The sequence below is a fragment of the Antechinus flavipes genome, chromosome 2 (assembly GCF_016432865.1).
Source record: "Antechinus flavipes isolate AdamAnt ecotype Samford, QLD, Australia chromosome 2, AdamAnt_v2, whole genome shotgun sequence".
Lineage (NCBI taxonomy): Eukaryota > Metazoa > Chordata > Mammalia > Dasyuromorphia > Dasyuridae > Antechinus > Antechinus flavipes.
The window spans coordinates 456,638,518-456,650,850 of NC_067399.1; the positions used below are offsets into that span (position 1 = coordinate 456,638,518).

A 12,333-nucleotide genomic window follows, 5' to 3' on the forward strand; every position below is an offset into this window, starting at 1 on the left:
TCTAAAAGTTTAGACTTAGATACCCTCTCATATTCAATTTATCTAAACCTCTATTTGTCGTACCTTTCCCTAAAACCAACTGCTTTCTTTCTCCTTCCTAACTTTTCTATTTTTATCAGAGGCATAACCATATTCTCAGTTTCTCAGCCTAGAAATCTTGGAATTCTTTTTAATTCCTTTCTCTTTATTTCCTATAGCTTGACCAAAACAAAGTTTTCATCATTCTCCATTTTGCAATTTATTTTTTGACTTCCTTCCCACAACCTTCCCTAATATGAGCCTTCATAATCTCAAATGAGAGATTTCTATAACAACATCTTGCCTCATCCTTTTGCCTCTAGCTCTTTATCCTCTAATGTATATTGTGTAGGCTACAAGTTAATCTTCTTGAACTTCTTTCCCTATTTGGTTCCCTGATTACCTTTCTCATCAGTTTACTAACTCTTCAGTGTTGGCCTTTGAGACTTTTTTTGTTTAGGTTCTGCTTTGTCTTTTCAACTTTATTCCTTATTTTTCACACATGGGACCAGACAGGATGAGCATAATGGAACATGAACTGGTTTCTAGACCTTTATCTGACATTATCTTACTATGTGAGCTGTCATGTGATATGACTGGGACCGGATACGTGGAGCTTTCAAGATCCCACAACTTCTGACACAAGCACACAAAGCATTCTCTTTGAGGCAATCTTGTGTCTTAGATGACCACTATAAAATACACTACTTATTCTTAGTCTAATTTTAAAGGCTAAATGGTAAAGTGTAAAGAGTGCCTTTGGGATTCCTGAGGAAAACCTATTTTCACATCCTAGCTGTGCATTATCTTAGGCAAATAATTTCATTTCTCTGGGTCTCAATCTCCTCATTTGTTAAGGGAAAAAAGAAGGGATTGGGCTAGATCATTACTGATACCCCTTTTAGATCTAAGACCTATGATCCTATGAGTATAGACTTTGGGTTTTAGCTACCTCACTTTGTACCACATTTGACATTGCCTAAACAATGAATGTTTCAACAATCATTTATTAAGCATCTTTTATATGACAGACACTATGATAGGTACAAGAGAGGCAAAAAGAAAAAAAGAAAGGCAAAATGCTTTCTGGGAGCTTATATTCATTGTGAGAAACCTGTCTACATATAAATAAATATAAAAATATAGAGTCAGTGCAAGGCAATTTCAATGGAAAGCACTGTGCTAGTAGCTAAGGGAATCAGGAAAGTTCTAGTGTAGGAAGCACTTCTTTAGATGACTTTGAAGTAAGCTAGGGACTCTTAGAGGATGCCACTAAACCCTAGTACTTACATCCTTTAAGAAGAGGAAGAAAGGTATGACATGCTTCTAAATTGTCTTTTTTCTGTTCCCCCACAATAGTAAGCACATAGATATTACTTTTATTATCTATATGTGTATGTGCATGTGCATGTATATGTTTGAACCTATGATTTCCTTGTTATAGAGAAATCAAAATAAGGAAATTCTTCCTTCTAAGGCAGATAGAAATATAGGGAACAGAGAGCTGATCTTGAATTTTGGAGGATCTGAATTTTAGTCCTATATCTTCTATGCAATGACTGTGTGAATTGTCAAGTCACTTAACTTCTCAGGGTTCAAAGCATTTCCTTAAGACTTTTAAAGAAAGATACTTAATCAGCTTAATAATAGGAACTAAACTATAAGTGCTAAATAAATGCTTACTGGTTGATTTAGGCTAGGAGCTATTTTTATAACATAGAAATTAATTTTTCATAAGATTATGAATCACCTAGAAGACCTTCATAGATCAATATGGTCCTAGGTCAGAAAACAATCCTTGAATTCATATTGTTTTACAATTGGCCCAGCCCCAGCAGAAGGTAGGAGAGGGGTAAGATTGGGGATGAGGGGAATATATTTGGTTTAAATCAGATATTTTAGAACGGTATAAGAATCACTTAATTATTTAAGATGTTTGTGGACAAACTAAAAGCACCTTGTATACAAAATGTGTAAGAGGGTGATTGGACTTTCCTGGGTTTGTGCCCCAGCTCTACAACTTATTTGTTTTGTAATGCTGGGCAAATTATTTGATGCCTTGGCTGTGAGCTCTTGAAGAACATGAAACTGTCTTTTGCCTTTCTTTGTCTCCTTGGTATCTAATACAGTGATTGGCATATAGTAAATGCTTAATAAATGCATGTTAACTTATTCTCATTTTCCCCATCTATAAAATGTAAACAATGATACTTCCATTACCTACTTCAAAGGACTTGAAGAAAGTACTTTATAAACTAGTAAGTGCTATGCAATTTAGTCATTTTCATTCATGTCCAAGTCTTTGTTTCCTTTTTGCCCTAACTGCTATAGATATGTGACTTTACTATTTATTTTATTGTGTATCCCATGATTCATAGCCTATAAAAGATACTGGCACATAACACATATTTAGTAATAACTACTGAGAGGGAATCAATCTGAATCTCTAAGGTAATTTCCTATCAGTCTCTATTATACTATAATAGAAAAAGCATTAAATGGGTAGTCAGAACACTCAGCCCAGGCTAGTTGAGAAAAGCAAGTTATTATCCCTTTCCAGGCTTCAGTGTCTTCATCTTTATCATTAATGAGTGATTAGACTAAATGATTTCTAAGATTTCTTTCTGATTTATTGTGTTCTGATATTTTTTATTCTCTGTGACTTTTGACTCTAATTTTCCATTTTCTGAGACGCTTCTGGATCTGATATTCTATGTTCCAAGTTATGAGATTCTTTTCAGTTCAATCTATAGTTTTAATGTACTTAAGAGTCTTTATCTATCTATCTATCCATCCATCTATCTATCTATCTATCTATCTATCTATCTATCTATCTATTGTCCTTAATATAACAGTGGATAGTGAGTTAAGGATTCAAATCAAACCTCTGATGTGAAGTGTGATCCTGGGCAAGTCATTAAACCTCAGTTTTATCATATATAAAATGAATGGGTTGAACTAAATGGCCTTTTAAGATGATTTCCAGATCTAAATCTATAATCCAATTTGAGAGGACATTTCTTCTATATATAACCTAACTCACTCTTTCTGCAATATCTTTTGGAAATTGTCAGAAACCTATCTCTACTGTCAATATCTAATGATAGACAATGAAGAACTAAGAGACAAGAGAAGCCAAAAGGCTGACAAACAAAAGATGGTTAAAGAGGAGGAAGCCATAGTGATGGGGGTGGGGTAGAGAGCAAGACACTAACTTATGGCTGGAGGTTAACAAGTTATCAAAGTAGCTACAACTTGAGTTTCCTCTGTGGGAGAGCCAGTCCCAAGCAAACAAAAATTTATGTCCTGGAAGGTCATAAATTGTTCTCACAAGTTGTAAAGCTGGAGTCAAGAATGGATCCCTGGTTTAACTTTGAGGAAACCTTTTGCTGAGTACCCAATGAGCAATGTGGGAAAACATAGTAAAAGCAATGTTTTTTTTTTTTTTCCTCGATAAGTCTAAGGTGATGGGTTTGATGATTCACATTGAGTGTTTTTATCTACTGGTCTGTCTATCTGCATATATGATGGCCTTTCTCACTGCCTTTCTCACAGTGAACCTCCCTTTCATGTGAAGGGAAAAATACAGTCCAAGACTCAATATACTGATAAAACAGACTATGAAAGGAGAGGTTTATAATGTTAGACTGAGTTCCAGTTTTTTGCCTTTTAGGGAGCTAAAGTCCTTATCAATTCTATGAGGTAAATATAAGACCACACCTGGGATAGCATTTACCACTAATCAATCAATGATTTTGAATAGAACACTTAACTTTGGACTTTTGATTTTACTTTCTCACTGTAGGATTAGAGGATTGGAAGAGATATTCTCCAAGACAAATCATATGATCCTAGAACTTATAATAGAACTGTCTAACAAGAATAGGGACTATCTCCTACAATGCAGTGTGTATAGTAGCTTGCACCAAGATTTGAAGATTCTACTTCCCTCTCTCCTACTTCTGTGTGTGTGTGTGTGTGTGTGTGTGTGTGTGTGTGTGTGTTTATGTGCATGAGCATACACATGCACATGCATCTCAAAGTAGATTCTCACTGATGCCTGAAATTTCACCTTTAACCATTCCTTCCTTTTAGGCACTGAATAGGTACTATACTTTCCTTGAGGACTGACTTTTCACGTCTTGGGAGGGATATCATATTTAGAGTATATAAACTCAAACTGAATGCGTTTGTCAGATGTTCTCTTCCATGATTGAAAAGACCTAGGGGATAAGAAATCACTGACTTGGAAGTGGGAGGGGGAACCCTAGAAGGGGACACACTAAAGACAAAAGTTATCTTCCTCACAATTTATCCTAGATCTGACTGCATATTTCTGCTTCGTTCCAAACATTAATAACTTGGATAAATAGTCATTTGATAGGGTGCTGTTGTGGGCTAAGATAAGGACTGGGGCTCTGGGTACTATTGGGATTTGGTTTTACCTTTATGCTTCAAGGTTTTTTAGGGCAGAGACAATATCATTCATTCTTGTATGATCAGTGTTTAACACATAATAGTAGGTAATTAAAAGGTTGCTGTAAGAATACATGGAATTTGGTACGGTTACACATGCCTATGATCCCTGCTACAGGGTAGGTTGAGGCCAATGGACTTCTTGAGCTCAAGGGTTCTGTAGGCTATGCTGGTTAGTTATTTATGCTAAGTTCAGCATTATTATGATACATCCATAACAAGGGATGGGAATGGGAGAGAGGGCAAAAGATTGCTTAAGGAAAGGCAAAAAGTCTCTGGCAAGAACAAGAGATCAAACTGCCATCCTGATTTATACTGACATGATCTTTTGAGTAGCCCCTATACTTCTAATCTGATTGAGATGAGGAGACTCAATCTTTAAAACACTTTTGTTTTAAAAAGTTTCTTAGTTTCTAGAATAACTAAGTCAGTGACTCAGTAAGTAGTATCACCTACATGGGCTCTTCCTGATTCTCCCATTAGTGGCTTGTCGATCTTTCTGCAGTTACTTTAGATTTACTCTAGGATAGTTTCGCATTCACTTATTGGTGTTTATTTGTCTCCTCTTCTCCCTCTTTTCTCCCTATCCATACAGAATGGATTTTGTTTTGCCTTTGCATCTCTGGTGCTTAGTATAATGCCTGGCATGTAAGTAGACATATAATAAGTATGTTTTGAAGTGAAGTGAACTGAATTCTCTCAATTTAAAAATGAAGTTATAAACATTGGCCTATTTTTCAAAGTTGTTTTAAAGATTCCAATTAGTTAAAGAGTATTTTGTCATCTTCACCATCTGCAGTATGGAATTATCAGCAAACTCAAGTCAACAAATATTTTTAAACTAACAAATTTATGTACACATCAATTCCCAAAGCTTTGGATTAGTTCTATGTCTTAATCACAACTCTTAGCACCTGGTTGAGTAAGTATGGGAAATTCACATACGTTTGTGAGAACCAAACAGTTTATTTATTAATGGCCATGAAAAGTCTGTAATCAAACCAAAAGTTGTTACATTAACAAATAACCAGTTTGAATTTATGTTAAGTATAATAGAGGATTATTCTCGAATTTCCTATTTATCTTTATTTCTTGCCTTTTTACCAGGGGAAGGGTCAATAATATTAGATGATTAGACAAACATGCAGGTGAAAAAAATGCCCATCTCCAGCAATTCATGAGATTTAACACTAGAAGTAAATTTAGAGAGCTGTTGTTTTATAAAGGAAGAAATTAAGCCTAGAGTGGTAAAGTAGTATGCCCAAAGTCATTTCGAGGAATGAGTAGCAGAGGTAGCATTCAAATTCAAGTTGTCTTTCTCCAAATTCAGTACTATTTCTCCTACAGCATACTGTGTCCCTAGTAGTAGAGATTACTGTTTTGACTAATTAAGAAATAGAAGAATTGGAGGGAGGAAATAAGAGATTAAAAGCCAAGCTGGAATGGTGCCAGGTAGCCTTCAGAGAGCCAAAAATCTCAGGAACTGAGCAAAATGGGAAAACAAAGTACAAGACCAGAGCTTCAGGTCTCTTATGAGTTATTATTAAATTGTTTTTTCAGTCATGCCTGACTCTTCATAGCCTCATTTGGGGTTTTCTTGGCAAAGATCCTGGACTTGTTTGCCATTTCCTTAGTTTACAGATGAGGAAACTGAGGCAAACAGGGCCACCCAGCTAGTAAATGTCTGAGGCCAGATTTGAACTAAAAAAAAAGGAATATTAATTCCAGTTAGGATTGGGGATCAGCATTAGATATAAAGGTGATATGCAGGGAGAGCTAACAGAAAGTCAGATAATTTGTCTAGCTCAAACTCTATTCCCCAAGCTCCGATATTTAGAGGAGCTATCTCCTGTATCAATGTGGCAGCTAGGTTAGGAATGAGGTCTACTATGCCCCATCTTGACAAAATCGTATCCATTAGGCCGTGCTCTCATGTTCCTGCCCCTTTTCCCCTTTTTAGTTAAAATAATTGAGATATAATCACTTTTTGTCATTTGAAAATATAAGATGCTATTCAAATTCCTTCTAGAAAGTACTGTCAGGTTCTTAGCTGAAGGGTCTTGTGCTAAAAAGTAGAGTTGTCTCCCACCCCTACCTGGGTCCCAGCTCATCTTCACTCCGCCAGACAAAGTCCCCAAACTTCTCATAATGAGAATTGTAGTGATGCTGGACACGAAAAAGCATGGAGGCTGACACTTCCATCAGGGTGTTGTAAGCTGTTTGTTGCTCTTTGCCACTGGTGTAGCCATTGTAGAGGTTGTAGATTTTGTCAGCTATCTCTGAAAAGAAGGCAAAACAGGTAGATTTATAAGGGAAGTATGGGAAATGGAGCTGAACAGAACATTTCTTAAAAGAAATAACAGTGAATATAGTTCTCCAAAATCTAGGTGATTAGATGGATTTAAGTAAATAAACTACACTTTTGGTAAAGCAAAGTATCCATTATTGAATAATTTTGACCAATGTCGATGTAAAGGTTACAATTAGATATTTGGAAAATTGTCAGTGGCTGAATATTCTAGGTAAATCAGATGTATATATACTGGTGCCCCACTTAAGGGGCAGCAAGATGGTGCAATGGTTAGAGTGCTAGACTTCAAGTCAGGAAGACTTCTCTTTCTAAGTTCAAATCTGGCCTCAGACATTTCCTAGCTGTGTGACAGTGAGCAAATCACTTACCCCTGTTTGCCTCAATTTCCTCATCTGTTAAATGAATTGGAAAATTAAATGGTCAATCACTCCAGTATCTTTGCCAAGAAAACCCCAAATGGGGTCATGTAGACGTGAACATTACTGAACAACAAACTCAACAAAACATCAACCTAAGATGGGTGATCTGCCCAAGTAAGATCTGGGTTATGTGGTGGTGTTTGTCAAATACTCAAGATATCTCATTTACGTCTCACAATTCTGTAAGATAGAAAGATACAGTTGCTATTATTATGCTAATTTTATAGAAAACTAAAGCTAATATAATACTAAGTATCCACCACATGCTTGGTCCTATGTTAAGTACTAGGGATATAAATAAAAAAGAATGAAATAATGAATAGTAGTAAAGAAGGAATGATTTGCTTATAATATGAATGTCAGAAACCAGGACTCCTGACTCCAGCTCCAGCCTCCTAGTCTTGCACCATATTTCCTGTTCATCCTCCTTGCTTTCTATTCATTTTTCTCTTCTCAAACCATGAAGTGAGTCCTTTGAAGAAGGAAAAAAATGAAATCATTGAGTACATATGTTTTCAAGAAACTGATGTTTAGCCCAGAACATACCCTCAGCTTTGTTGTCATCTACCAGAGGGCAAGCTGTCCTCAATGTAACAGTGCTCAGCTCTGAATGTCGGCCTCTTGTATCCACAGCATAGAGAGTAAACCTAAAAGAAAACCAGGTATAAGTTAGCTGTGATTTACTTATTATCTACACTCTAGATGACATGAGGGAAAAAAAAGTTTGTCATAGACTATTCCAAATCTACATCTCTAATTTGGATTATTCTTCTGAACTCTAATTTCACCAACCAAATGTCTGCTAGATATCTTCATCTGGAGTTTCCATAGGCATTTCAAACTCATATCCAAAAGAAAAGTCATCTTTCTGTGAAAATTCATGCATTCCCCCAACTCCCTCATTTTTTTCTATGGCACTGCCTTCCTTGGGTTTACAATCTTGCAATCTTCTTTGTTTCTTCTTGCTCCCTCAATCTCCCTCTCAGTGGCTAATACTCACCAAATTAATAATCATGGTATCTTAAATCTAGCTCTATCTCTCCACTTAAACAACTTCTATGCTAATTCAGACCCTCATCAGTCTTGCCTGGACTACTATAATAGTTTCCTCATGGGGTGCCTGGTTTCTAGTTTCCATCACCTCCATCCAACATCTACAAAGAAACTGGTATTGTAAAACATATCTGATCATGTAATTTCTTAAAATTTTATAATTATTTCTTTTCCTTCTAGGACAAAATGCATACCATTTAGAGTTCTCTACAATTTGGCTTCCCGCCTTATCCTCTCAATCTGAAATCATGTTATTTCCCTTCTTACACTCTATGTTGCATTGATGCTGGCTTACTTGCTGTTCCATGAAATATGACATTCAGTATTTGAGCTTTTGAACAAGTGGCCTCTCATGTCTAGGAATTTATCTCCTCTAACCTCTATCTCTCAGAATCCTTAGCTTCTTTCAAAGTATAGGTCAAGTGTTGCTTACTACACAAACTCCTGATCCTCATTACTAATACACCCTCTCCTTTTACAATTACTGTCTTTTTCTGCATAGTAACCCCCATTAGAATGTAAACTCTTTAAGGACAGGAACTGTTTCATTTTTGTCATGATATTTTGAGAATCTTGAACATAATGCTTTTTTTGTCAAATTAAGTTGAATGAAACTGATTCCCTAAAGTATTATCATTTTAATTTTGATCTTTGCCTTTTTAAATCAATCTGGAGAAAAAAAAATGAACAAGCAAAAAATAATCACACAACAAAATTACCATGTTGAAAATCTTGCAAGGGCTTCCTAATAACTTTTTGTGTCTTAACTTCTTATTTTCACCTTCAAAGCCCTTCATAATCTGGGGGCAGTTAGGAAATGCATTTGCAGAGGGTTTGACCTGGAGTCAGAAATATCTGAATTCAAATTCAGTTTCTAATACTCACTGGCTATATGACCTTGGAGATAAGTTATTCAAACTTTCCCACCATTTCCTAAACTATAAAATGGGCATAATAATAACACCTACTCCCAAGATTGTTGTGGGGATCAAATCAGATAATTTTTGTAAAACATCTAGCATGATACCTGTCACATAGTAAGTATTCAACAAATACTTTTTCCACTCCTTTTTTCTCCCAAACCTACTTTACCTACCTCCATTTCCCATAATATTTTCCAACTAGATTAGTATCATTAAGCTCAGAATTTGTCAGCATTTGTCTTAAAAAAAAAAAAAAAGTTACCCTGTCTACAGCTCCCTAATGAAAGCTTCTCATCTATATTCTTGAAAACTTAGCCAAAGTGCAACATTATCCATTATCGTTTTTATTGTTCAGTTGTTCAACCATGCTTGACTCTTTGTAACTCTATGGACCATACTGTCCATGGATTTTCTTGGCAAAGATACTGGAAAGGTGGATTAAAGCAAACAGAGTTTAAGTGACTTGCCTAGGTACACACAGTTGATAAGTGTTTGAGGCCAGATTTGAATGTAGGTCTTCCTGTTCCAGAGTCAGCACTCTATCCACTGAGCTGATTATATCATTCATATACTCATCAAATCTAACTGATGGAAAGAAGCTTAGATGTCATAATTCAATCCCTGCCTGAGGAAGTTCAGCTTAGATGTCATAATTCAATCCCTGCCTGAGGAAATTCCCCCTCTTTAACATTTCTGATTTATAATATCTAAGCTTCTTCTGATGTATTTGTCTTCTCCATTAAAATGGAAATCCCTTAAAAGGAGAGGTCATTTCATTTTTTTTTGGATTTGTATCCCTACTAGCTTAGAACAGAATCAAGTATACAGTGGATGCTTAGTAAATATTTGTTCATTGATAAGAGTTAGTCCTCTTCATGAGGTCCTCAAGAGATATGCAACTCACTCTCTTTCAAGGTAACCTACTTTACCTTGGGGAAGCTTTGATTTTTAGGAAATTTTATTTTCTTCAATTGAGATAAAATATCCCTGTCAAGCTTTTGTCCATTACACCTAGTTCATACATATAGGACCAAAGAGAACAAATCCATTATCTCTTCTACATACCAGACCTTCAGATACTTAAAGACATGTTTCATATTGCTCATAGTTCTCTCAAATCATTTCTTTGGCAGGCCAAATGTTCTTTGAGCTTTCATCTCTTCCTAGTATAGGGTACTTTGTAGTCTCCTTATAATCCTGGTTGCCTTTCTCTGAAAATCTTACATCCTTTTCTAACTGCTCATTTCCTTAGTTGAAATGAGACCATTTAGTGCTTATACAACCAATTTAATGCTTTAAAACATAAGATTTGGGACCAGAATAAAATATCTCAGAGGTCATCCAATCCTACTTCCTCATTTTGTAGCACAAAAAGTTGGAGCTCAGGCAGATTCATTACCTAGCCCAAGGTATAAAAAACAAAAACAAAAACAAAAACAAAACAAAACAACAAAAAAACTCAAAGGCAGAGGGAGACTTGAAATCCACAGAGTGTCAAACTAATCATCTTCTCATTATATTACACTGCCTGAATAAGTAACATTTCCTCTTAAATGTCTCATGACAACTATCATGTTACCCTAATTTTAACAAAATGTGTATACTATATCTTCACAAGAAGATCGCACATTTCTTAAAAGCAAAATTATCTCTTTTTTGACAGCCTCAACCTCATAGCATAATATCATGCATGGGGCAAGTGCCCATGCTTATTAAATAAATAAAACTGTTTTGTTTTTTTCAACAGATGGAAGTAACATTGAAGCTCATTTTAACTAGGCATATGAAAGAACTTCTTAAAAATAAACAAACAAAAAACCCAGAGCTGTCTGCTGACAATGGAATAAATGTCTTGTGAGATACTGAGGTCTTGTTACTGTAGCTATTAAAGCAGAGGTATCAAAAGCATTTTTCCTCAAAAAGTATTTTTAAAATCAAGTAAGATAGATAAAAGAAAAATTGAGAAAGAAATGAGAGTGACTCAAGAAAATCAAGAAAAAAAGAGTTAACAGCTCAGTAAAGGAGGCACACAAAAAACTCTTGAAGAAAATAACACCTTAAAAGATATAATAGGCTAAATAATAAAAGAGGCACAAAAATCCAGTGAAGACAATTATACCTTGAAAAGAAGAATTGGCCAAATTGGGGGAGGAGAGGAAGATAAATAAAACTTCAGTAAAGAAAAAAATCTCCTTAAAAATTAGAACTGCTAAATGAAAAAGGAGATACAAAAGCTAAAGCTCATGGAATAAAATAAGTCCTTAAAATTTTGAATTGGACAAATGAAAGGTAATGATTTTACGAGACATCAAGAAACCATCAAGCAAAATCAAAAGAAGGAAATTTTGAAGAAAATGTGAAATATCTCATTGGGAAAAAAACTGACTTAGAAAATAGATCCAGAAGAGATAGTTTAAAATTATTGGACTATCTGAAAATTATGATTTTTAAAAGAGTCTATACACCATCTTTCAAGAAGTTATCAAGAAAAATCACCCTGATACTTTAGAACCAGAGGATAAAATGAAAATTGAAAGAATTCACTGTTTACCTTATGAAAGAAATACCAAAATGAAAACTGCTGGGAATAGTATAGTCAAATTTCACATCTTACAGATCAAGGAGAAAATAGTACAAGTATAAAAAAAGAAACAATTCCAATATTGTGGGGATAGAGTTAGGATAACACAAGAATTAGCAGCTTCTACTTTGAAGAATCAGGGAATTTGGAATATGCCAGTGGGCAAAAGAATTAGAATTACAATAAAGAATCACCTACCCAGCAAAACTGAGCATAATTCTTCAGGGGGAAAATGGACATTCAATGAAATAAATAACTTTCAAACATTCCAGAGCCAAACAGAAAATTTGACTTTCCAATACAAAATGTCAAAGCTTAAAAAGGTAGACAGGAAAGAAAAAGTCATAAATTACTGAACTGTTTATATTCTTACATGCAAACATGATATTTATAACTCTTTAAAACTTTCTCATTATAAGACAGTTAGAAGGACTATGTATAAGCTGAAAGCTGAGATTGAGTTGAATATAATGATCATCTTAAAAATAGAATCAAAAGATGAGTAAGAAGATTGCACTGGAAGAAGGGGAAAGGGATAAGTAGAATGGGATA

At 35.1% G+C, this 12,333-nt stretch overlaps 1 protein-coding gene across 1 annotated transcript in view; it reads right to left on the bottom strand.

Moving 5' to 3' along the window:
• The window catches only part of ASTN2 (astrotactin 2), a 1,134,072-nt gene that overhangs the window by 23,208 nt on the left and 1,098,531 nt on the right, over positions 1 to 12,333 (bottom strand). Inside the window, exons 21-22 of the mRNA XM_051979519.1 lie at positions 7,771 to 7,871; positions 6,590 to 6,773 (exon numbers count right to left, since the gene is read on the bottom strand). Of these exons, the coding sequence (XP_051835479.1) occupies positions 6,590 to 6,773; positions 7,771 to 7,871 (285 nt within the window). The remainder of the gene's footprint in view (positions 1 to 6,589; positions 6,774 to 7,770; positions 7,872 to 12,333) is intronic.